The sequence below is a fragment of the Lutjanus erythropterus genome, chromosome 8 (genome assembly GCF_056507025.1).
Source record: "Lutjanus erythropterus isolate fLutEry1 chromosome 8, fLutEry1.hap2, whole genome shotgun sequence".
Lineage (NCBI taxonomy): Eukaryota > Metazoa > Chordata > Actinopteri > Lutjaniformes > Lutjanidae > Lutjanus > Lutjanus erythropterus.
The window spans coordinates 28,154,098-28,180,666 of NC_139324.1; the positions used below are offsets into that span (position 1 = coordinate 28,154,098).

The window sequence follows — 26,569 nt, forward strand, 5'->3', positions numbered from 1 at the left end:
CTCCATTTTCATTGCTCTTTGACAAAGGACTGCCAGTCTCGAGATGCTGTTTGTGCAGATGTGCTGTGCTACAAGCAGCAAGGCCAGGCGGCCCTGCGGCTCCACACACACACACGTGCACACACACCCCCACCCACCCACAGAGACCCACACTGTGACCGCAGGCTGCCCAGGCCCTGGCAGGCCCTACTGAGCCCAGCCAATTCAAACACTGTGATCCCCCTGATCTGGGAAAGGCCCTGGCTCTGATGAATTTGTCCATGCAAATACATCCCATTTCCTCTGACAAAACACCACCACATGTCCAAGCCTCAAGGACCCACATTCTGCAGGGCTCAAGTGGCCTCGCTATTCACCGCCCGGGAGCTTTTTACTTTCTGGGGCCCTTCGAGTTTCCTACTGTTCTCCAAACATGAACTGCATCGATATTCAGAGCATCTCATTCTCAGTCTGCCGTGTGAGATGAACAGGTAATCGACTGAAATATCACAAAAATATGGACCGTGCATCCTTTTTTGAAATCATGCACAAAATATTAAATATCGAGAAAATGTGTGTGGTTGTGTCTTGTTCCTGTATCACTGCAGTTTGAATTGTGCACCAGCAGAAACATTAACACTCACTACATGTGTATGTGTGTGTGTGTGTGTGTAGTTTGACATCCCAGATCCATTATTTCACCTCCATCACAGTGTCAGGCTGCAGGTCTACGAGGGTGTCCCCTAGTGGTGACACTGTGAGGAGGCGACCCAGACTGTGAAACCACCCTGGTGTAAAACAGATTTCCATCAGATCCCCCCAGATAATGGTAATTTCACAGATAACAGTGAATCTATAATGTGAAGTAAAATGCAAATTAAATCCCCCGACAAATTTTACCCTGAAGAATAGATTTATAATTTTCTTATGCTATACTGTATCTCACTTTAAACGGAGCTCCATCTTTTCCAGAATGATAAGCCGGAGCAGAGCATTTCATAGCTTTTATCTAACGAGATGATCTGCAGTTTCTCAAACTGAAATAAGAAAATTGGACCTCCAACTCCAAAGAAATAGCAGATAGTTAACTGCAAGATTATTTTAGTCATACTGCCTCTAAATGAACATGCAAACAAATCTATAACTGAGCTTTGATGGAGCATTTTGGGATAAAAAGTCTAAAAGTGCACGAATAGGGCTGCAACTGACAATTAATCTGGCTACCATTTTCAGTGTCAGAAAATGGTGAAGACTGTTTCCCACAGCCCAATGTGACAAGTGTCTTGGTTTGTCCACAAACCAAAGACAGTCAGTTTACTGTCATAGATGAGTGAAGTTAACAGGTAATATTCACATTTGATAACTTTTATTGTGAAAGGCCAATCATTAGAAAATGAAGAATGGGAAAGAAAGGGTATTTCCTTGTTGATAAACCTCTTTCCAGAGGGTGTTATTATGTCCTTTGTCCTTTTTACAGATTGGATGTGAAAAACAAAGACTACTGGCTCTATCTACAGATCAGATCACAGAATGCATGAATTACCTGTAATAAAGTATAATGAAAATAAATTAATAACAATAATGAAAAGGAAAACGTATAGGCAGCAACATTTATATGATTATAAACAGTTACACCATTAACACATCTCTGGAAATGATCAAGAGGAGATCATAGATCCTGATAGCTGGACATCAATCTGGTAGAAAATACACCGAATATGGAACTGCGTATTAAACAAAACAATAAATTTAAATAGGACATAAAATCATACCCCAAGAAAAGTCAAACATATGAAGCTGTATAACAATGAAATGCCTTGGCACTGTTATCAAGGAGAAAGACCTATTTTTCATATGATATGAAAATGTCCAAAACTGCAAACATTTTGGAGGAAAGTTACCTTTACTTTATCAACAATAATTAAAGAAAACATCCTCTTAAATTGTTATGCATTTTGAAATATACGGATGACAAAAGATGGCTGAACTTAAAAAAGCTTTATGTCTGTTGGCTTTATGAGTGCAAAAAGAGTTAAAGCCACTAACTGGATGATTATTAACAATATGAATGAGAAATCATGGCTACATATACATTTGATTAATGTGCAAATTTATAACAACACAACTAGTCCAGATAAATAAGAACACAAGCATCACAACAGATCTGCTTCCTGAAGCCAGTGACTGTACACCTCAACAGACACAGTCTTCAGTGCATGTCCATGTGTTTTAAATCTGAATGTATGCAGGGATATGGTAATATGCTTGTAGCGTATGTGTATGTATCCGTAATGTACACATACATGCATGAGTATGTGTACACATATGTATGGACATAAGTGCCTGGGCAGTGGAGCCAATGGAGCAGCTGCACCCCCACACTTGGGGGAGCAAATGTGTACTTTTACATCCTCACTTTTTGATCATATAACTTTGCTACAGTTGAAGATTTGAAAGGCAAAATCTTTGCCACCACAGAAAAAAAAATCACAAAATAAAATAAAACATTCCACAATCAATCGTCTGTACACACACACACACACACACACACACACACACAATAGACAATGAATTAACAGTGTTATAAGTTTGTGTTTAAATCGGTGTGTATCAGATCCACCAACCAGAATGTATTTTGAGAAATCTTAATTTTCGAAATGATTCGTCTCTCTTTCCCATGGTGTTCTCCCACTGAAATAACGCAGCTGACAAAGAAGGGCTGGTAGTGAGTTGAGGTGAGTCCAAAATATAAACTCTGTATAGAAATACAGGTTCTTTATAAATTATATTAATGCCGAATTGACAAGAATACCGTTGACATATAACACCTTTTATTTTTTTGTTTCTAGAGTACTGTGTTTTTACAGACATGTAAGAAATTGTTAATATCTCATGTATTTTAAGGGGAGTTCTGTGTAACATTTTCACAGAGGCGCCCGTGTGTATGGATGTGAATATGTATGATACTTTGTATGCTATATATGACCATGTGCCACTACTACATGAGAGGTACTATGTGTTGGTAACTTGAGATCAGCTTTCATTCCAGGACAAGAATATATGCAGCAAACTTCTTAACCATCTTATGGTTTTTCTTTTTATGTGACCATACATGTTATAAAATAACATTTCCCTAAGCATGAATCAATAAAATATATCCTAAATGATTAATAGGTAGTTATGCAGCACCATGAACAACACACCAACTGTATATTTCTGCAACAAATTATCCCATTAACTGGATCCACTGGTCTGAATGGCAGGACAGACAAAAGTGCAGCAAAACAAAAAAGAAATAAAGAAGCTTTTAGACCTAACTGACACGATGGCAGCAGCAGTAAACATTACAGCACATCTTAGTGTCTATTCAGTGCCTTTGTGCACTGAAATGAAGTGTTCACCGAATTTGTTTTTATAGAGTGTACTCCTCTGACGCCGTTAATTGCAGAAAGGAAGTGGCTGAAGGCTCCCTTGTGCACAACCTGCAATTGTAGTTTACAGACACATCACACAGATTTCTGCTGGAGTCTCGGCTAAGGTGCCTTTTGTGAATTGAAGCTCCCTTTAATGCCGCTGGGACTGAAAGCAGGCATTTACAGGTCCCTAAAAAGAAAGTGAATCACATAATGTGGCTTAGCTGAAATAAAGTAGGAAGTGGGAATCTGATAATTTAACACATCTATTAGCATTTCAGCTAAGTCAAGTGACCAGGAGGCCGCAGCCATGGCTAATGACGAGCACATTACTCTACCTTCATTTAACCAACAGAAAAGAGGTGGGAAGAGTTGCTTTTGTGTTCTCTAAATACTATTTCTTCATCCCCGGGGTATTTAGAAACCTTATCATAAAAATATCCCACTGCACCCACAATCTGTAGATAGCATTCAGCAGTGGGAAACCAAGAGGGACAGCTTAGTGAAAATAAAAACAGAGCGCCGTGCAGAGAGCTGAGCCTCTCAAGAGATAATGGAGACTGCAGATTTATCCGAGCACGGCACACAGAGGCTTGAAAATGAAGGGGGACCAGGAGATGCCTGGGAGCCGCGTCTTTAAGAAACCCACTTACCTGAACATTTATGGAAGCAGTAGACACCAGCACAATTCACGGAGTAATACAGTAACAACCTGGCATTGTTAACAATAGTTTGTCTCAAAGAAAAGTTTCCTTTTCCATTTCCATTGTGGTTATCCATAGAATAATGCTCCCGTTGGTGGCTGAGATGTTCTACGGTGCTATATTTTTCTACATATATCACAACATACCTGTTTTAGTTAAGGGGCTGGAAAAGAGCTGCTGCAAAAGTTTGTTCTCCGATGTTCTCAGAACCACGACGATGTCTGCAGGAAGAGTGTCTCTGTTCTTCTCCAAAAACCCGTCCACATTGTACAAAACCTGTCAAGTGGGACAGAAAACATACACATAAAAACTCTAAATGTTATTCAGATTTTAAGGAGACAGTCTGATTTGTCCTACAATCTTGTATAGGGTCTGAAATTATTATTATTATTCGGGGTTCCTGAAACTTTTCCAAAGTTACATTCAATGACTTTTCAAGAGCTTTTGTGATTTATATTCAAGTCTTTTCAGCACCTTACAGCTGCATGTGCAATATATTTCTATATATAGTCTCAAAATTAATATTTCACTACTTCATTACATTAAATCAGGTGTTACTGTGCTATAAACAAAAACAAATAAAAGTTTTGTGATGGCATTCTTCAGAAAGATGAAAATCTCCAGGAAAACACAACAAATTTTCACGTTTCACAATGTGTCTATAAGCAGATTTGGCATCCTATATAACCTGGCTGAGCCAATATCCTGTAATCAATATTTCTTTATCTAAAAAGCAAACTATTCAGTCAGATATATTATGAAAGTAATGCAATTACAAAATCAAGCAGTTTCAAGCAATTTATCCAAAATCCAAGCACTGTTCAAACCTGTGTTTTCAAGGATTTCCAGCACCCATATAAACCCTAATTTTGGTATTTTTCTATCAATGTATATCATAAAATGGCAAATGAGATCACATATAAAAGTTATGTTTGTTGCAATAGAAGACAATTTGACATATCACAACAGGAAAACCACAAATTCATAATGGCTATATTCCATTTAGCTACATTTGAGGGTCCTGGTATCGTGCACGTGGGTTCGCTGTGACACCGTCACGGCTGACTGGGACACTTGAACAGAACAGAGCCAGCATTAATGCTATTAGTAACACCTGTGACCTCCCTACATTGTCAGTTCATTAGCAATTAATTGGTTGATGTTTTTCACAATTAATTGATTAATCAGTTAGTCTATAAAATAACTGAAAATTGTGAAAAAAGCTCTTCATAATTCCCGAGAGTCCAAACTGACGTCTTCTCATGTTCAATTGAGAGTTCAAAGCCCAAAGACACCTCATTTATTATCATAAATGACAAAGAAAAGCAGCAAATCCTCACATTTAAGAAGCTGAAACAAGCACGTTTGACATTTTTGCTTGAAAAATGGCTTAAACTATGAATTTATTTTCAAAACAGTTGGCAACTAATTTACTTTTGATTGACTAATCCAGAGGTTTTCAAAGGGGGAGTTGGGCCTCCCTCAGGGGGGCTACAAACAATTTCAGGGGAGACTCAAAGATTTGGTTAAAGAAAGAGTTTTGGGGATTTTTAATTGTTTTCCCCACATTTTAATAAATAACTCTTTTCATGTAGTTCATGTAGTCTGACGTCATGTAAAACAGCATGAAAAGACTATCTTACCTCAACTGTTGAGTGTCTATAGGATCAAATAACATAATCAGATCCCATAGACATCCAAGAATTTAATTAGTGAGTGTGTTTTTTCCAAGCTTTGTCTGAGGGAAGGCCTAAAGATCCAGTGTGGAAGACTTACGGAGATTTATTGGCAGAATATGGCAGAAATTAGAATTCTATAATCACATGAAAATAAGATTTATTGTGTTTTACCTCTGGAGAGGTCCTTTCACGTTTTTAACAAGTTTTGCATTTACTGTAGATTCTCTTACATACATAAAAGGGGAGGGTAAAGTGAGGTTTTTGCAATCTGCAGTCTCATCAATCTCACTGCTGGATGCCACTAAATCCCACACACTGGTGTCATAATTACAGTGTGACTGGAATCATTAATTTAAAAAAGTGAATTCTGTAAAAGTCAATATGAAAACATTAACAATTACTTACCGCTTGGCCTAAAATTGAATACTGAATTTGATCTGAATTAACACTTAATTGCTATGAAGTGGTCTGAAAATTGTTGCTCTAAACAAATCGCATGCTCCACCTCGATTCAGTTATCCAAGTGGCGTTTGCAACAGGCATTCAAAAGACTTAAACTGTTGTTAATACACGGCTAAACCTCGTCTCATTTCACACCAACGAATACAGCAGCAGGTTATTTCATCCAAAGACTCATTTCATACCTTTCCTGCGTAATGCTGAATCCCAAAACAAAGCTCCACACGTTTTGGTATCCAGAAGTACTTGCAGCGCAAATTGTCCTCAAATTTATCTGCAGGAAAGAAACCCAGAAAAAGAAAGCCAAAAAAGTTAAAGCTACTACGAGGAACCTTTATATTGTGTTGATTTTGGAGGCCTCTATGGACGAAAGCAAAAGTGTTTCTAAGTCAAGTCAAGGCGTTTATTATCATATATACAGTTAAAACAAGTTTCCCTGTACAATAAAAGTCCTCCTTTGCCGTCCAATCTGAATGCCGTTAAACAGTAAAACACACATGTAAAAAGTGAAGATATAAAATAAAATAAGAGAATATAAAATATAAAGAATATAAAACTGTAAGAGGCATAAATAAAGATATCAGCATGGCGTTTGAAAGCTTGTTTTACCACCATAACCACAAAATATAACAAAAAAGAAAAGTCTCCTCCTGCTTCTTTTTAACTGTCTAATGTATAACTTTGCCTGGGAAAATGTAAACTGTGACCTCTTGTATTCATTGGTCATGTTTGTTGGATGTGTGATCTTTTTGCAGGAGCAGCTTCGGTCTTACCCACTAAGGTCTGGTCAGTGGCCTGAGGGAAGCGGCTCTCCTCGTCCATGAGGGACAGCAGACCCATGGGCTTCTGCAGGAACATGTCCAGGATGGGCCTATTGTCCTCGTACTCCACCAGGCTGGCATCCACCCCCTCGCTCTGGTATTCCATCTAATTAGAACCAGTGAATGTAGCATAATCTAGTTAATGATTTCTCTAAATGACCCAATTAAACAATCTGGGCTAAATATGATTTGTGCCTGTGTGGGGGGAAAAATGAGTTTCTAATCAACAAAACCAAACAGCTGCAGCCGGCTGTGTGTGTGTGTGTGTGTGTGTGTGTGTGTGTGTGTGTGTGTGTGTGTGTGTGTGTGTGTGTGTGTGTGTGTCTGTGTGTGTGTCTATGGCTGAAGTTTACAGCATAATAGAGTCTTTTACTGAATGCATAAAACAGAGCAGCTCTGAACTAACAAATAGAGCCACTTACTTATTCATAATTTATTTCACTTTGCAAATAACCCAGAGTCATATCATATTATTGCATCTATTTAATTTCAGATCAAAAAGTTGTTTTAAATATATATTTTACTAATAAAGTGGAACCAATGGATCTAAACCGACCTCATGTTTAAGTCATTAACTCAGAATAATCAGTTTCTGTGTACAGCGAGACTGAACACATCCACACCAAATAAAAATCCCTTCTTCACTGAGCACCAGCGCTTCATCAGGGGCAGCCTGCACTTGTTTGTGGAAGAGAAAGTTTTCCGCAGGCCTTATTTTCAATGATCACTGCTGTAATTAATGTGCAAAAGCTTAATGTAGCTTCCAATAACAGTTTTGGTCCTGGAGAGTGTGTATGAATGATGCTTTTATGTGATCTTGTTGGTATTTTATTATGTTTGTTCTTCTCTACATGTGTCGCTGCATGCATTTAAATGTAAACCAGGCTGAGTTTACTTGTGATAAAAAGTGCTATATAAATAAAACTGCCGTGTCTTACCTTCTTTTTTCTTTTAGAAGGACCGTTGCAAAGTTAAGGCAGACTAAAAGGCTTTATGGCAAAATGGTTCTTGATTAATGTGTCTTCATTTCCATCAAGGAAAATAAAGACTTCTCACACTTCAGGATAAACAACTTCATTAAATCAATTAAGAGAGTCATTTGATGGTACACGGCAGTACAAATAATCCTTCACACATCACAGCGCCAGCTAAAAGCAAAATGTTGATGTTGAGAGCATTTCTGCCCTGATGGATGTGAAAACACACAAATAATATTAAAATGACTGATTTCCATAACAGTGTTTTAGAGGGAATTAGTTTTGCTCAATATGTTTTATTGCTAAGGAGTATTGTTTTGTGGATGCATTCATTACGACCACATTACAGTGACATCTTAAAGGGAGTGGATTCCTTTGGTGTGAGTTGCAGAGTTTTGGAGATATCAGCTGTAGAGATGTGTACCTTCCCTCTAATATAATAAAGCAAATGGCACATTTATGGTGCCAAAACATAAATCTGAAAAACTCGACATCAATGTTTCTCCCCAGAAATCAAGACCCGGTTACTCAAGATAATCCACAGACCTTGTTGTGAGAAGTTTCATGTAGGAACTATTTTCTTTCTGGAGTGGAATCTACCAGAACTACTTTCATTCTACTATAAACAATAGTAGTTCCTACATGAAACTGCTTACAACAAGGTCTGTGGATTATCTTCAACAACTGGGTCATGGTTTCTGGAAAACGACACTGCTCCTGAGTTTTTCAAATATATTTTTTTAGCCAAGTGTCATTTAGTTCCTATCTAAATGAATAAACAGATTAAAATCAAGTCTTTTAAGAATCTTGATTGTTTTTATTATGATTTCTGAACCAAATTTTGATTGCTGAATCAGTGTATTCACATATAAATAACTAGTGCTTAGTCCATTAGCTATATGCTAACACAAAGTAGGAATGGAAATTAGCATCAGGATTGGTTATCAGTTTCTTAACAAACAGACCCATTTTACTCAGTCTTTCAGAAATAAATTTCCTTCTAACCTCATACTGTTAACTCAGACTAACATTGGCTGCAATGCTTCACACTGACTAGCTACAGCAGCCTCAGGGGGTCAAAACCCAAAATTTCCACATTTCCAAATGGGAAAAACAGCTACCACTTGGAAGAGACATTGCCTGATAGGAGAGGAAGAACAAGACATACTTTATTTATCCCTGGGGGAAATTACATTATAACAGGACGTACACACATGCATTAATATAGAGATGCTAGAGTGAGGAGGCTGCACACTTATGTACATATAGTCAGGCGCACCGAGCAGTTAGTTGCAAAAGGTCACCTCAGCAGTACCCAGGAGGTGAATTGGCACCTCTCCAGCTACCAGTCCACACTCTGTAATGACTGGTCTGTGCTGGACTTGAACTGGTGATCCTCCGATTCCCAAACAAAGTCCTTACAGACTGAGCTACAGCTGCCCCGAAGAAGAGAAGGCAGCACATATATTTATATTTTCTATTTTATTTATTGCTCGCTACTTGATCAGCAGTAACAGCTAGGTGCAGCACTTTACTACAAAAATCATGTATTTTTTATTCATTTTACTGTACATTTTATTTACCAGTTTTATATTTTCAAGTTCTGAAAGGGGAGCTCTGAAGTTCAGTTCCATATGTGAAGGATGTAAATTTAAAGGCTCATATTTCTGCTGTGTGCAGTTCTCAGGGGCTCTATTCATTTTGGCCTAACATTTTATGTTATATTTCATCTTTTTATGACACTAGCTTGTTGAGCAGGAACAGCTAAAAGTATTTTATTTACTACTCTTATATGCAGCATAGCAACGATGCTGCTGAAATCTCAGGGAGACTGACTCTCTGGAGGACTTATGTTATACAGCCTCTAGAAGTATATGACTCAACCTTTTCCCATAGTCTAGTGCTAAAAAAGCAAACAAAAATTGTGATAAATTGTAATATCAAATTACAATACTTGCAGAATCACAATACTTTGAGGCACCCAAATACTGTAATACTATCGAATTGGTAGATAAGTGTATAGTCCCAGTCCTACCACATGCAAAAGGAAAAATATGTATTTTTGCTTCTGGAGTGAACTGTCTCTTTAAGCATGATGCATTTGCACCAACACGCAATCAGCAACCTCTGTCTGTATGTCAGACTCACCTGTTCGAGGGCAAATATGTGCTGGTTGAAGTAAAACTGGATCTGCTCGTTTGCGATATTGATGCACAATTGTTCAAACGAGTTCTTCTTGAAGTTTTCAAATCCAAAGATGTCCAGGATTCCCACATTCATGCCGCTCTCTGCGGCACTTCAAAGGAGAAAAAGGGGACAAACAAACTCATTCTTCTATGTGAAGGAACAAGCAAATCCCCAGCAGCCATATTAATTGATAAAACTTTAATGATAATCCAAGTTCAACCCAAATACAGAGTCTGGGCTGGACGGCCTCGTAGACTGATGAGAAATCATAAACATCAGCTTTCAAAAAGAAAGAGCCTCTTAAATGGTTTTATTTCAGTCTCTATTGATTTAACCTCGAGTTATTTTCAATATCTGCACAAACAATTCTCATTTCTACACCACCGCATCAAGACTCGACACTCTGCATTTCATATTCAGCGCTTGGAGCTGCTGCTTTTTATGATCAGTCATTACCCAGAGTACGTAGAGGTCACCTTTAGCCTGTGCTACCGGGTTATTAATGGCAATAAGGAAACAGCAGAGATGACTGGAATGCAGACAGGAACTCTGGCTTTTGTACATCTCTGAGAGACGACTCCTTGACAGTCGACGCTCATATTTATGAAGGAATTCTTTTGGATCAATGAACAGCCTCTTTGCAGTCTCTCTGAAGTCTTTTTAATCATCTGAACATTATTTTCTCTGCACGCAACTCTGTATCAAAAATTTATTATAACTTTTTTTTGCTCTCCTTTTACTTGTCTTGTGCTTGCCCATTGATATTCTCCTCTGCATGTTTGCATCTACCTCCACAGACTTCCATAAAGGTCATCAGGGCTTTGCAGAAACTCTGCATGATCGCTCGAGATAATCGAAGACGAGAGAGCAACAGCGAACGTCCGCACAGATGTTCATCACCGCTCACTCACCAGATATTCATGTCAGGCTGCAGCAGCGAGTTGATGCGGTTGACTATCCAGCTGAAGAGGCGTCCGTACAAGGCCTTGGACATGGCGTCTCGGACGTCGGCGGCTTTGTCCACGGTGTTGGTGCGGATGATGGTCTCACCCCTGGTGACCACGCACTGGGAGGTCAGCGCCTCCTGGAGCTCCTCGGGGCCGATGCTGAGGAGAGATGCGGCTGACACAGAAGACAAGGGAGTTAATCAGTCTGATAATCAACAGTTCATCTGCTTTTATTATTAGCATAAAAATAAGCTACAACTGTTGTTTAACATTGATGTCTTCGCTTCTTTACATTATTTATGTAAATGGAAAGAGGTTCTGTGTATGCTGCATACAGAACTTTTTTTCTGGGTTATAAGACATGATTGATTCATTGTTTATTTTTGTGTAAACACCCAGGAAGCCTTATATGACATCCAACAATATCAAAATATTACACAAAAAATAAATCAGTCCCCAACATACACGGAGACCTGTAGACACATTTCTCTAAAAGGTTCCCTTCTTTAAACACAACTCAGGTCCTTTAAAAATCATCCACCCAGAAACAATCTGCAGAGAAGGAGGGCATTTTACCACAGAGTGTTAAAATTTAAGGACTGTACTCGGTAGTAAAATTTATTCCTCCTTGTGTGATGATGTAAGGCTTAAATCATCACACAAGGAGGAATAAAACATAAAATAGCCTCCTTTTTTTAATCTAATCTAAATCACAAAACAAACTCCTTCCTCTTCAGGGAGACCTCCCTGTTTTTTTGGCTAAAAGAAGAACACACATGAATTGTACCTGTTTTGCTAATTTTAGATGCTTCAGTGGACAAAAGCAGCAGTGTTTCCACAACAATAACCACAAAATATAACACCAAAAGTAAAAGTTTCTAAATATAAACCTCCTCCTGCTTCTTTTTAACTATCTAACGTACTATCCACTGTAACTAGGCTCGTTTTATCTGATTTCACGGAGACTCTGACCCGATGGCAGGCATTAAGAATAACTATATAGAAATAGAATCTTCTCGCTGATGATCTTGTTTGCTTATGTAGGTCATATAGAGGCATCAGTAATAAACTGAGACAGATTCATAATCAGTGAAAAAAAAATCCTTGGAGTAGTTTTAATTACAAGATAAATGCATCGCAGGAACTGAGAAGAAATATGCAATTAATTCAGTTTTACTAATCAAAATGTCTGTAGGTGAATATAAAGGAGTTATGTCAGAATATATTCTTCTCAGTGAAAGGTTTATGTGGAATAAACATTTATTTTTTTGGTTTGCATCTTTACATGGTGCAGGAGAGCCTTCTTTTAGCATATTTTCAGACAATGCAGGTCAGAAAAAAACGTTTTTTAATGCAACACAAGCGCAATATTTTTGAAAATGTGCCATTACTGACATATTTTTGTCATACTTGAATGTTTCTATACATTTTTCTATACATTAGTTAGTTGCACACAGGACACAACTCTTCTGTCTATTTGAATTTATCATTAATACCCCTGATGAAAATGGCTAGCTTAGCATTTTTATCATTTTTATCTGTGCTTTCATCTAACTGTCACTTCATAACTTGCATGCTGCCTCTCTGTTTGCTGAAAGAGAAATATTGTTCAACAAGAAGCTCTTTTCTGGACATGAAATATCAGCGCAATCCTTCAGAATTAAATACATGCAATTTTTAACAGAATTTGTTTTTATTTCAATTGCATTCAATTGAAGTTTAAATTGGTATGAAACAACTAGAAAAAAAAAACTGCGGGACAGATTGTGTTATATTTTTGATATTGTGACAGGGCTGGAGGGAGGGGAAGAGGAGGCACCTGAGCCACCAGTTTTTGAGACCCCTGACTTACCAATCAAATGTGCATTGCTCTACTACAGAGAGTTTTCAAAGTGGGAGGCGGGTCTCCTCGGGGGGGGGGGCTTCAAACAGTTTAAGGGGAGGCTCAGTGAATGGAAGTGAAAAAATATTACATAAGTTATCAAAAGAAGATCACATAGAATACTCTAATGTGGGTGATTTAGTTAAAGAGACAGTTCAGAGCTACAGTTTTGGGGAATTTTACTCCATTTTTTTCTACTTTCCCAGAGTAAGAAACTAATAAATGCCTTTTCACAGACCTTTTTTTTATGTATTTGGTGTAGTCTGATGTTATCTCAAACAGCAATTTTAAATTATCTTGGCTCAACTGTTGAGTATCTATGGGATCAAATAACATCATCATGATCCCATAGACATGCAGCCTCCACCCCTGGCTCCACCCCTGCTCTTGACATTTGTTGGAAAAGTTATTTAAATGTAATCAAATGTAATAAGTTACATTACTTTGATGAAGTAATTAGTATCTCACCGTTCTCTAAGGCCTCAGAGTTAGGCACTTCACTCTTATCAGTCTGGTGTTGGGACGTGATGGCAGCAAATTCAATATTGCCTGTGTTCAAAATGGCAGAGAGAATCCTGTAAACAGAGTTGACCTCCTAAAAAAAGAGAAGAAAAAAGACAAAAATCAAAGCACTTCGTCTGTAACCAACAGGGATGTTTCTACCAATCAAATGATGGTCCTTCATATCACAATAAAAAGTCCACAATATAAATTTATCATGGCATTAAAGGAAAAATGGTAACTTGAATGTCCTTTATTAAATAATAAATATATTTTGTACATTTTTCTTCACATAAAATTAGCTTTTCCTTTTAACTTAAAGTGAAATATAAAATAAAATAAATAAAACAAAATGAAAAAATAAAATTAAAGTAGTCTGCTATGACCTAAACATATGCAAGAAATTGACATGAATTGTCCTTGGCAATGAATGCTTGAATTATGTACAATTAAAAAACAAAAACAATGCAGCTGCCCATAGCAGTCCCTGTATAAAATAAAATAAAATAAAATCGCCATATTCCAGTGAGACTTTTTTTATGGTAATATTGTAATATTCAACATATTGTTAAATCTTATGTGCGACTGAGTGTTAAAGTACCTCTTCAGTAAAGCCGATATTTCTGAAGCACTCCTGAATTGCTTCAAACTGCTCCTTGTACAGTTTGCTGGAGACGATGTCTTGCATCACTTTGCAGTGCTGGCTGTCAATATACCTGCAGAGGAACATTATGACTATCAGTGTTAATCCCTGTGATGAGGCGGTGAAGACGGCAGCAGAACTATAAAACATATCAAACTGCTGTGCTGACCTGGGAGGCGTCCTGTCTGGCAGCCTGTAAGTCTTCAGCTTGTCTTGGTGGTAAAGTCCCGCGTAGATGTAATAAAATATGTGGAAGTTTTTCTCCCCCCTGAAAGAAAACAAACCCTGTAGTCAGTAGCATGACAAAGGGAACTCTCTCACTCAAGCCAAGTCAGAGTAGCACATACGTGGCCTGTTTGATGACCCTCGACTTCTCCAGCAGGTACTCGGATATCTTGGCCCCAATGACGGCTCCAGTGGGTGTGAACTTCATCTCCAGGTATTTGCCGAAGCGGCTGGAGTTGTCATTGATGGCTGTGCAGGCGTTTCCAAAGCCCTCGACAAGGGGGTTCACCTGCAAGATCTTCTCACGCAGCGTCCGATTGTTTGCCTGAGAGCAACAACGTGTTTGTTTTAATAAACTGTGGGATCATTTTGAGGTAGATATGAGATGTAAAGTTTATTCAGAACTAGCATTAACACATTTAACAATGAGTATACAGCCACAGAGCTACTTTACCTTTCCCAAGAACGTAAGATGCTGAACAATCAAATGAGCGCTCTCTGTTTTCCCCGCACCACTCTCCCCACTGATTATGATACACTAAAACAAAGGGAACAAATCTAGTGATGAAAACATCAAGTAAGGAATAGTTGCAATGTATTGCATAAAAATCTTCCCTAATTTAACCAGGTAGAAGTGTTTTTCAAGACAGACCTGGCCACTCGGCAGACAAGGTTGGTTGTTTCTAGTCATCAAATGATTTTTCTGTGTAATACCTGGTCTTTGCAGAACGTCACCATGCCTCTGTAGGCTGCATCTGCAGTAGCAAAGATGTGTGGAGGGTTGTCAGCCCGCTTCACCCCATGGTACAACTTAGAGAACTAAGAGAAGACACATGGAAAAACAAGGCACGTTGTTTTCAGAACTAAAGTTTTGTGCAAGAGCCCAAATTTTTGTATTGTTATAATTTTTCAAATCATATTTCATACTATATCACAGCACTACACACAAAGTACATCCGGGGCTGATGGGAACATAATAAGTTTGGCAGGTATTTGGTCATAAACCAAAGTATTGGACAAAATGAACGAGGAATCACAATGTTATTACAATTCCTGAGGGGAACATGAATGGCCGCACTAAATTTCAGGAAAATTCATCCATTGGTTCACTTGTTTGGTTGCAAACAAATTACAACATAAAACTCAGTGAATTTTGTGTGTTCAGTTTGTTCTGAAAGAGAGGAAAATAAAGTCTCAAGGAATCACCTGAAGGTAAAGTTTTTCAGACAACTTACAACAGGAGATGTTCTAAATGTTTATTACTCAGAAAAGTCTCCTCAATAAAAAAAAAGTCCTTAGAGATCCAAGCACTGGTTCAGAGATGTTTCTTAACCGTGACCTGGTGCCACATTTTTGCTTCCTAAAATCATAGTTTAAATCAGCATCACTATATTAGTATAATTGTATACAAGGCAACATAATTGGGTACTCATTCATATAAATGCGAAATATCCTAGTAAGTATAAAAGAGGGTGTAAAGCCATTAAATTTTAGCTGCCCTGTATTGCTTAACAAAAAAAAAATACATTGCTTGCTAGCTGGTGAAAAAGTAAAACCAACAGACAAACAAGATCTTTATACTGTTTGCTAGCTAGCTAAAAAGTTAGCTTAGCTTACTCTTGATGACTCAGCACTTTAGAGTAAAAACAAAGCTGAGTTTTAAATAGAGGTTTAATTTAAATCTTTATTGATTTTAAGCTAGTTTAACAGTTTGATGCAATATAACTTAGTTAAACCATTATTTAGTCAGGTTTAAAAATTAAGCCTTGTTGTTGGTTTAGACATTGTGATTGGGAAACCACTGGAAACATCTGTGTCTGGTCTGTAACCAACCTGGGGAGAGTAGATGTTGAGATTCTGGAAAGGATTGAGAGCGATGAGGATGTCGCCAACGTAAGTGTACACCTGCAGCTCATCATACCTCTTCTGGAGATGGCTGATTATTGTCTCCTGTAGAAGAGGAAAAAAAAAATACACACATAGCATCAAGAAGATTGTACCCCGGACCGATCAATGCGTGATGAGATAAACACATTAAATCTTACCTCATCTAAGAACTCCAGGTTTACCAGATCATCATCGGGACAGCTCTCTATTATGAGGGTTTTACGAGTATTGATCCGCTCGTGCCTGTATGAAGCCAAGGACATGATAATGCCTAAGAAAGCTGTAAAGTGACCACCATAAGAAACAGTAGTTTGACTGGCCGGATGTAAGACCCAGTCACTTCCAAGGTTTGTGTGAAGCCCTTAAACCTCTCCCAGGAGACACATGTCCCATTATCACAGGCTGTGATTGCACTTCATCTGTGTTTTGACCTATCACTCTCCGATGAGCCCCAGTGGGCAGAGGTCAACACGGAGCCAGCTGGATCCACGGGACTGTGGAAAACCTCAGGGGACACCAGAGAGTGTGTGAAAGGGAGAAAAAAAAAAGCTGTGTGCCTGCTTAATGTGTGTCTGTGTGTAAATATGGACAGTTAGCCATGCCTATGAAATGTAGAGGACAATATTGGTGATATTCTATACTAATTGCACCATATATCGTTAAAAGATCAAAACTGGAACTGAACTGAACTGATCCTACAAACAAGTCTGTGTAGTCATATATATGAACATATGCCACTGCGCACAATAGTTAATTTTGACTCAGTCCCACATACCATCCTGCTGTTATGAATATCCACCAGGATTGCATTGCACCTGCTATCACTATGTTTGTCCTCCCTAAGTTAGCAACTATTGAGCACCAACTGACTTTTCCAAAGCCCCTTTTCACTCTGTGCTCCAATAACAGTTCAGCAAGCTACCCAGCAGAACCTTTGTCAAATTTCTCCTTTCCTGTTTCATTTACTTAGATATGCTAGGTGTTTAACTTGTCTATGTTGAAAAGAAAAACATTTTTTGAAAAAGCAGCATACAGTCACATCCTTAGCTAATTATTTAGCTAATGTTAGCAAAATACCAGCTAACTGGCTAGCTAGATAATCTACATTAATAATTAGCCAGCTAGTTACACGTGATAGCTAACGTTAGAAGAACGTTATATGACTAGCTAGCTAATCTACTTCAATCTTAAGCTAGTTTGTTAGCTACCTGGGGTTGAACTGGGAGACATAGCGGCACAAAAGGCATTTTCCCTATAATCCACCACTGTAAAAGAGATGTCTGTAAAACTGTTGACACCAACACAAGGGAAGTTATGTCTCTTCCTATGATGATTTTTTGATCCATGGAGGTTTTATATTCGTAAAAGCTTTCCTCGAGCTGAGAAAAGCGATTTAAAATTCTGTGACGTCATTGCAGTGTAAAGTGTGTGGGCCGTGGAAGTAAACCCAGATCTAGACAACTTTTTTTTTTGCACATGCTTTGAAATGAATGGGTGCCATCTTTGTGGCCGGTATCCATTCCTTAATAATAAATCCATGCCGAGTACCAAGCTTGCTCAACTGTTACTGTAGCACAGAGTTAAAAGGGGTTGGACTTGGGACGCGTCAATAATCCTTAGGTGGAAATAGTCCACTACAGATGCACAGTTTAGTCCTTTTTGAGTAATGTTTGCCAAATATTACAGTGAACAGCTGATTTGTTAGTTTGGAACAAATGAGTTTTGGGGATGGGAACCACAGAGTAGGGAAGTCAGAAAATATTGACAAATGGACTAACAAATTGTAAGTTGTGATGACAATTAAAAAGGAAATTGATAAACACCTCTTTAAAAGAAAACTATTTCAGAAAGCATCCAAACACTTCTGGTTACGTCTCAATGCACAAAACTGCAAAAAATAATAAAATATCTCATTTACAAGATATATCTATATTCTATTATAATGAATAATCAATCATGCCACGACTAAAAATATTCAAGCTTCAGGTCAGGAATTGTTTCCTCCTCTGCCTTTGTATTCATTTTGTATTCTGAATATAGTGTAAATGCAACAGTGCAGAAATAAAGTCACATGCTCGATATGTGGTCCCTCTAAAGCGAATCCTCGTCATCATGTCCCTTAAGAGGAGGACTTGAGACCTCTGGCTTCTACCTCCTGCTCCTGCTTTGAAGTAAATCACACTATTCCACCTACGGCAGCTACTTTTAAGTTCTCTATGTCTTTATTCTTATCTGGAGTCATTGTGTGCTGATCTGTGGCATGAGAGACTAAACCAGGCGAGCCCAGTTCTCGCCCTACAAGCTCCTAATCCCATTATCCACTTTCACTGTGGACAGGAATTCGGGATCAGGCTCAGGCACCGACTCTGCACACTCTCGGGAGTAAACAGTGCTGGCACGACGTCAAGACTCTCAGTCAAGGGCAGGTTCAGCGAACTCCTTTATAATGAAGATTAAGCATTGCCAAAGTCAGTATTTCTCCGGTAAACAACAGACAGGAGGCTTTCTGCTCTGTCATTCACTGCCATCAGAGAGTCTGACAGTGAACTATTCATCATGACATACTTTAGGATAAAATTTCATCCACTCACTCTCCACATATCTATATATCTGTTTTAACATTGTCAAAAGTATAGATATTTCAATGCTTTTTCAATACAAAGTGTTTAAAACAATGTAATAACTGTTAATTACAGTATCAAAACTACCAAAGCCATTAAAAATGTATTGCACTTTATTTTACAGTACACTAGTAAGACGTAACAAGCTGCACTTTGTATTAAATAAAAAAATAGAAATAATATCTTCTTTATTTGACCGTTTACTAGAACCTTATTAGACTTTACTAGAGGGTAATTAGGAACACATTACAACTGAACTGTACTGTAAACTAAAGTGTTATTTTGCCCTTTTAGACTCTTATTAGACTTCATTAGATGGTCATTTGGGAAACATTACAACAAAACTGTACTATAAACTAAAGTGTATAATATTCAACAGTTAGACCCTGATTAGACTTAATTAGAGGGTAATTTGGGTCACACTGCAACAGAACCATATTGTAAACTAAAGTGTATTATTTCCCGCAGTTAGACCCTTATTAGACCTTTTAGTTCACAGTGCAGTTCTATTGTAATGTGTCCCAAACTGTCCTTTACTTTAGTCTAATATGGGTCTAGTAAAGCAGTGGTTCACAAACTCTTTTCCTTGGAGCCCCCCCAAAATTTCTGTTGGACCCCAGGTTGGTAACCAATGTAGTAAAGAGTCTAATGTTGTCTAATAAAGAACATATTATATTAGTATTATGTTATACAAAGTATGACTTGTTACATCATATCAGTGCAATAAAGTGCAACCAAAAAAATGAACATGCACATTCAAGACCTCAGTTATGTTCAGTCTTTATTTTCACACCCGTAATTTGTCTTGTAGCAAAACCTGACAGTGTTCAGTGACGTCTCTGTGCCACCACTTTGTGCAGGTTCTTAATTGAAACGTTTTTTCAATTAAAAATTTTGTTTTATGTGCCTACATCTTTTTTTCTCTTTTCTGTTGTATCAAAAGAGACACTGAGTATATCTAATTTTTTTATACTAGTGCTGTATTTAAGTTAGTGTTGTATTTAATTTCTGGTATAGTGACAACACTGATCTGTTTATATATACACATTTATCTACACAAAGCATAGGGAACATGTATAGTAGCTGCTGTAATAACACACTTGTCAAGCTTGAGACCTCAAAAATAGGGAGGATTTTGAAGGAGGGGGGGGTCCATAGATTTTTCATAGACTTCCATAGGTTTCATAGACTTTTCTGTATTCTGGTGACTGTTAAAGAATAAACTTTGAAGAAACAACTGACAATATTAGCTAGAAAACACAATAGGAAAACAGCATTTAGCCTTACCTGGTAGTCCCATTTAAAATTTGAGTACAGTTACACAAAGTTTTAAAGGAAAGGGGCACAATTTTTCTAAGAGCAGCCTTATCAGTATTACCTTTAGAAAAACTTTATTTAAGAAATAAAAGTGTGAACATTTGTAATAAATCAGGAGAAATATGGGAGAATTGTGACCCTGGGAGGAAACTGGGAGAGTTGGCAAGTATGTTTTATAATCTATAAACAACATAACTACAATTAACTCATTCAAAAACAATCAAAGAGAAGGCAAAACAATTGAAATGTCACCTATTTGCAGAAGTAAATCAATCTTGAACAGAATAGTTACTCCATCATTAATTTAATCACACAGGCGGGAAAGTACTTTGTACTAAAGACTCATCCACATCCACTGGCCTAAACGGCATTTATTAATCTAAGGTTAGTCAGCACAATCACTCCTTCTGAATTAGTCACACTCCCCTAACTTCTCTTTAATCACATACTGTAATGTCCATTACTGGGGCTCGTCATCACTTCTGAGCGTAAGAAGATGAGACCCTGCCCCCTACTGGACACAAAAAATATCACCACTCACACCTTGATGCCCATCTGCTGCAACAGGGATCTCCAATGACAGCAGCACGCAAATGAAGCCAGCAGATTTATCTTTGCAGCATATTATTTCTTCTGCACTGGGAATTTTTTAAGAATTGAAAAAAAAAAACATCAAGGTTACTCACTTGGTTTTGGTTTTGCAGCCTGCTTCCTGCTGCTCCTGGATGAGAGCAGCTAACTGCTGTCGGAGTGCCACATCTTTGCCGTGGGCCTGCTTGATGAAGGGATGCTCCAGGAGGTGGGTCACAGACGGACGTGCCTCGAAATCCTTTATCAGACACCTTACAATCACAAAAAAAAACAAAAAACAGAGGAATCTTTGAAGACTTCAGACAGACAAAGCCTCTTCAAATCAGAGTGAATTAAAAAGCTGTGCAATCACCTGAGCATTGTGGAAAGCTGATTTGTCTGGATCAGTTCTGACACCAGCAGGGAACTCCTCGCTGGTGTTTAAAAAAAAAACGTCTGAGTCACTAATCTGCTGTTCTCTGTCTCATGAGTACCACATGGTCACGATCACCATGGACCCGAGTCCAAACAAGCCCTGCTGCAGTAAGTCCTATCTGTGAGCTGCAGTGTTTGCCAATAGGTGATGTGAGTCTGTGATACCGGCCTGTCAGCACAATTCAGCATCAGGTAGCTGCTAATACAAACTGTTGCAGACACATACAAACTGTCGAGCAGCCGAGAACAAATTTGGCTGACGGTTTTTATACGTCATGAGAAAAAAAAGAAATTAGAAGACTTTAAAGCTGCAACGATTAGTCGATTGAAAGAAAATTAGTTGCCAACTTTTTTGATAATCAATTCATTGTTTTGTTATTTTTCAAGCAAATTTTTTCTCATTTAAAACATTTGCTAGTTCCCGTTACTTAAACAGGGTTCAATATTAATATCTTTTTCCAGAAATCTACTTGCCCAAAGTCAATTTTTACTTGCCCCTCTAAAATGACATGATGTGATATCTTTACATGTCTGTTTTGTCAGTCTACAACCCAAAGATGTTCAGTTTATATGGTAATAAGTGAAGACAAAATGAGAAATGTCAATATTTGAGCTTTTTCTGCCATCAGAATTTAACTGCATGAAAAACTACTTTAACCATTAATAGATTATAAATAAAATATTTTCATAGCTTAATTTTTTTTTACTACTTGTCCGGTCAGACAAGTGAGTTGCCAGATTTACTTCAACAACATGGCATTTTTCCCCCAATCCCTATTATTGAGCCATGTTAAATGTAAGGAATTGTCATTTTTCTTTGTCATTTATTGTCATAAATGAAGAGTCTTTGTGCTTTGGACAGTTGGTTTATACAAAATAAACGATATAACGATGTCACTTTGGGCTCTGGGAAATTGTGATGAGCATTTTTCAGATCTTTTTTGACATTTTATAGACTAGATGATTAATCATGAAAATAATTGGCAGATAAATCAATAATGAAAATAATCATTTGTTGCAGCCCTACAGGACACGTAACAACTGTTTGATTAATCAGTTGGTTCATCGAAAGAAAACACTTTGTTGATCCCCAGGAGGAATTTGCAGTTGCTCCCATTCAAGAATAGAAGTATATACAAGCATATAGAAATGATAAGAAAACAGAAATAGTAAATATTTAGAAATACGTAATCACAGACTGTTTTGATAAGTGATTAATCCTTTCAGTCATGTAGTCATCTATGATTGCAAATGAAGAGTCTTTGGGTTTTGGACTGTTGGTTAGAAAAAGAAGTCATTTGAAGACTAATTGAAGATTTCATCGGCCTGATATCAGACTTGATATTGAATTGTCAACTTGTTACACTTTTAATCATAAGTGAGCGGATTTGAAGGTCTGGACCCAGGCAATTTAAAAAATATATATATATATTTGTCTTGTATCAAAGTTTATTTATAGTTTAATTATAGTATCATGACAACTCTAGTTGTCACGTAACCATGAAGGATAGACCATCTACTCCAGATGTTTATTTATGTTTTGCGTAAGCAGCAGACAAAATAAGATTTATCTTCTCCTTGCTCCTTTTCATTCATGAGATGTGCAAATCGATTTGTGTTGTGAGTGTGAACAACTTCATGCATTTTTTCCTTTTTCTGAAGATGTGCGCTTTACATGAGCAGAAAAAAATTAAAATGAAATTAATTGTGAAATTAACTGGCAGATTTGATTTGATAATGAAAATAATCCTTAGTTGCAGCACTAGATGACTTGTAATCCTCACCTGAACTCAATATCCATCAACACTCCACACTTGTACTGTTGAAATACCTGTTCAGCCTCAGACTTTCATCGTCTGGATGTGTGTTTGTGTGTGTGTGTGTGTGTTTGGGCACTACAACGCCAACACTTGCAGGCAGAGGTGAGATAGTAGGAAAACACCAATCTAATTCCTAGCACCTAATCTACACTGAAATTCTGTTTCTTTTATCAGTTTGTTCGCTCTGAAAGTTAATTCCATGAATTCATTAGCGTCAGGACATTAAGCAGAGGTTGCTGCTATTAGCAGGGCTGTGCTGCCGGGATGCTGAACGGCAGGCCACTTTGTCACAGAAGTCAGCTCTTTGGCTGCACAAGTGCAGACGCTGGTGATGGATTCATTATCCCCGAAAACAACCCCCCCCACCTCCACACCTCAGTTTCCCTTACACACTCACACACCCACAGAGGCCTGCAAAGGCTTCACAAACAGCCTGCAAAGCTTGATAACATTGTCCAGCCTCCCCACATTGAACTCAGCTGGGCTTTGTTTGGGGAGATTATTTCTGATATGATATCACACAATCCATTAACACAGATTACAGAGCCGCGTCCAAAACATATCCAATTAAAAACGGTCGCAATTACACTTGTAAAAAGTATAAAAACTAACATCACTTCAGTGTGTGCTGGCTGATTTAAGGGCTAATATGCCTTGACTCCGTCCTGACCAATCAATAACTCAAGTGATGCAAAAAAGACCTTCAAGGCAGATGGTCTGTTTGTTTTTTCAATTACTCTTTTTTTCAGTTATTGCATGTCACCGCAAACCTCCGACATAAATGTTAGCCAGAAACCATGCCTACACAAATAATTCTCCAAACAAATTGAATTTTATTTTCTCATTACGGTTCAGACTCACACACCTCTGCGCAGTAGATATTAAGGTTGTATATTCTGAGCAACCATTACAAGCCACCCCTGACATTATTAGCTTTGCACAGTGGAGCAAATGATAAGTTATCTGGGCCTCTGATGGACCTGATAACTCAGGTGAATTAGTTTGTTCCTCTGTGGCAGATTTACACAAATGAAAGTCAATGAACAGGAAGACAAGGGGGTTGATAGAATCTGCCTATAAAATATCAATTTCAATTCCCTCCATGTTTACATGCACGTTCCCACCTGCTGTATGTTGGACTGCAGCTAATGTTCAGCTGTTACTGATTAAAAAAAACATCATCTCCAAGTACGTTTCATCAATTCATACTGAACAAATGCTGTATAAAAAATTCATTTGCATTTAAAGAGCTGCTCGCACAAATAACACCAATAAAGTAATACAAATTTTTATGATCTTAAAGGGAAGTCCAGTCAGTGTTAAAAGTAAATGTAGTCAACTGAAGCAATAAATTCCTCAGTGCTGCTATACTGATGAGGGAAACAGAGCTGTCCTGCTCACAGAGCCATGCAGCAGTGCCTACATGTACCAGGATGCATTGCAGGCAAGCTTGTGACTCCCACACCCATGTTATCCATATAACATATTGTGTGTTAGGATATTTGACACATCATTGACTGTGGCGTTAAAAATCAATACATTAGAAATGGATCGCCCCCTGGTGGCTGGCTGCAGTAAAGGTCGGTATAGTGCAGGTTATAAATCCTGCCTCCCCAGCATTAGTAGATGGAACATGAGCCAAACTAAAAAAAATCAAAGCACACATCCAATAAATTTTTCCCAAAAATGATCTCCATCATTTTAGGTAGTTTGTTTGTTCCTGTGTTCATTTTTCTGATCAGTTTGGTCTTAATTAGTTATTTAATCTGAAAAAATAGTTGTTTTACGTGACGACTGACAGCTGAACTCCGCTCATGATTGAGTCAGAACGGCTGTGAGCGCGGGAACTCGATACCGCAAGATGGCAGCGTTCTTATCTGGAATATTTTGGCTTCAGTTTAATACAGTGGGAGGAAGTGAAGCTGCAGAGTCCATCTTTATTTATGTCGATGGACAACACTGACATGTTATCAATGTGGGCAAAAATACATAAATTAATTTCAATGCAGTAAATGGCAGCATTAAAAGATTTACAGACTGCATTTCTACGTATATTTGACGTTAACTATTCTTATTTCATGTATGAGATACTTTTTTGTGACCATTCATAATTCTAAATCTCTTTTTTTTTTTTGTTTTAAAACAGACAGATGCACAGTTAACTTGAATTTTCCTCATGTCTAGAGCTGCACAATATGGTAAAAAACAAATCATACAGTGATTATTTCGTCAGACACTGCAATTGCAATATGATTTACTATTACTGGGAATGATCAATTTTGTTTAATTTTCACTAAATGTCAATTAAAGTCATGATGACATTTGTTTGGGTCTGTGCCAAACAGACATGTTTTCTTGCATCTGGAGAATAAGATTTGTGGGCCAGGGCATCTCTGTAGCACTACAGTACTTCATTACAATGCTGCTTGTTGTACATTTTACCTCTGTCAAAAAACTGCAGCTTCTGTGATCTGGATGTTGCATTTGGCCATATTGCAATTTCAATATTACTTCTATTAATTGCACAGCCCAACTCATGACTGTATCTTAAAAGACCTTATTACACTATTCTGTAAACACTCTAACCCCCCCCCATCTGCACCAGGACACTCATCATATTAATATTTATCAACCAAACCAAATTCTTCTTTAACTACATTTAAGTGATTCTTACAAAAAACAGGCTAAAGAAATACTGGCCGATATATTTTGAAAATCTGAATTAACTTCAGTTCTTAAGAGGACAGGCTATTTGTTAAACATTAATTGCTGCTGTCTCCTGTGTGTTTTATGGGAAATTACTTCTTTAAAAAGGATTAAAACAGAAAGAGAACAAAGGTTGTCAGGTTGGAGTTCGAGGACACTTACTGGCCGATGAAGTGGCTAAAACTTCTGCACCACTGCTCTGGGTTTCGTAGCGTAGGGGAGGGATTTCTGAAACAAATCACACATATAAAAAGTCAGCATAATATTTGAAGAGCAGTGACTGAATGAAACGCATTCAAATGACATCATGACATTCGTCGCCGCAAATTAAAAGCCTTTCAGCTTGTCTCCTGAGTTAGCTGACAAATGATCGCTGGCAGGCAGAGTGTGACCGTCAGACTCCGGTGAGAGTTTTTTGGTCCGAGGACGAGCTGGTCGGGGTCCAGGTCTGTGGCAGCCACAGAAAAAGTGACAAATGATAACAGCTCCTCCACTGTCTGGCAGCAAGCATCTGCCACTGGGAGCCAAAAGTTATGGGAGCTAGTTATACCTCTGTCAGCAGCATTTACGGAGGCCATCTATAATGAGGCTAATACTTTTCAAGTGTGCACGATGACAGGAGGCAGGTCTGTACGATGAGCCAAGGCTGGACGGGCCCCGAGTACAGTCATCTTCACAGGGAGCTGCCAGTCTGACAGCTGGAGGCTGAGCCTTTTGTCACTGTCAGGCAAACAGTGACAGACCTGCTTCAGACATTTATTATTAGCAGGGTTAATTAGTTCACACGTTGTTGTTT

General features: G+C 38.1%; 1 protein-coding gene across 4 annotated transcripts in view; it reads right to left on the reverse strand.

Moving 5' to 3' along the window:
* Nucleotides 1–26,569, reverse strand: part of myo3b (myosin IIIB) — a 110,289-nt gene that overhangs the window by 56,450 nt on the left and 27,270 nt on the right. For all 4 annotated transcript variants that reach the window (XM_084725169.1, XM_084725168.1, XM_084725166.1 and 1 more), the window contains 15 exons: nucleotides 25,936–26,001; nucleotides 20,929–21,084; nucleotides 16,463–16,547; nucleotides 16,251–16,367; nucleotides 15,132–15,236; nucleotides 14,872–14,955; nucleotides 14,540–14,742; nucleotides 14,362–14,460; nucleotides 14,151–14,265; nucleotides 13,517–13,643; nucleotides 11,131–11,341; nucleotides 10,181–10,328; nucleotides 7,008–7,161; nucleotides 6,420–6,508; nucleotides 4,243–4,372 (listed from right to left, as the gene is read on the reverse strand). In XM_084725169.1, the coding sequence (XP_084581295.1) occupies nucleotides 4,243–4,372; nucleotides 6,420–6,508; nucleotides 7,008–7,161; nucleotides 10,181–10,328; nucleotides 11,131–11,341; nucleotides 13,517–13,643; nucleotides 14,151–14,265; nucleotides 14,362–14,460; nucleotides 14,540–14,742; nucleotides 14,872–14,955; nucleotides 15,132–15,236; nucleotides 16,251–16,367; nucleotides 16,463–16,547; nucleotides 20,929–21,084; nucleotides 25,936–26,001 (1,889 nt within the window). The remainder of the gene's footprint in view (nucleotides 1–4,242; nucleotides 4,373–6,419; nucleotides 6,509–7,007; nucleotides 7,162–10,180; nucleotides 10,329–11,130; nucleotides 11,342–13,516; nucleotides 13,644–14,150; nucleotides 14,266–14,361; nucleotides 14,461–14,539; nucleotides 14,743–14,871; nucleotides 14,956–15,131; nucleotides 15,237–16,250; nucleotides 16,368–16,462; nucleotides 16,548–20,928; nucleotides 21,085–25,935; nucleotides 26,002–26,569) is intronic.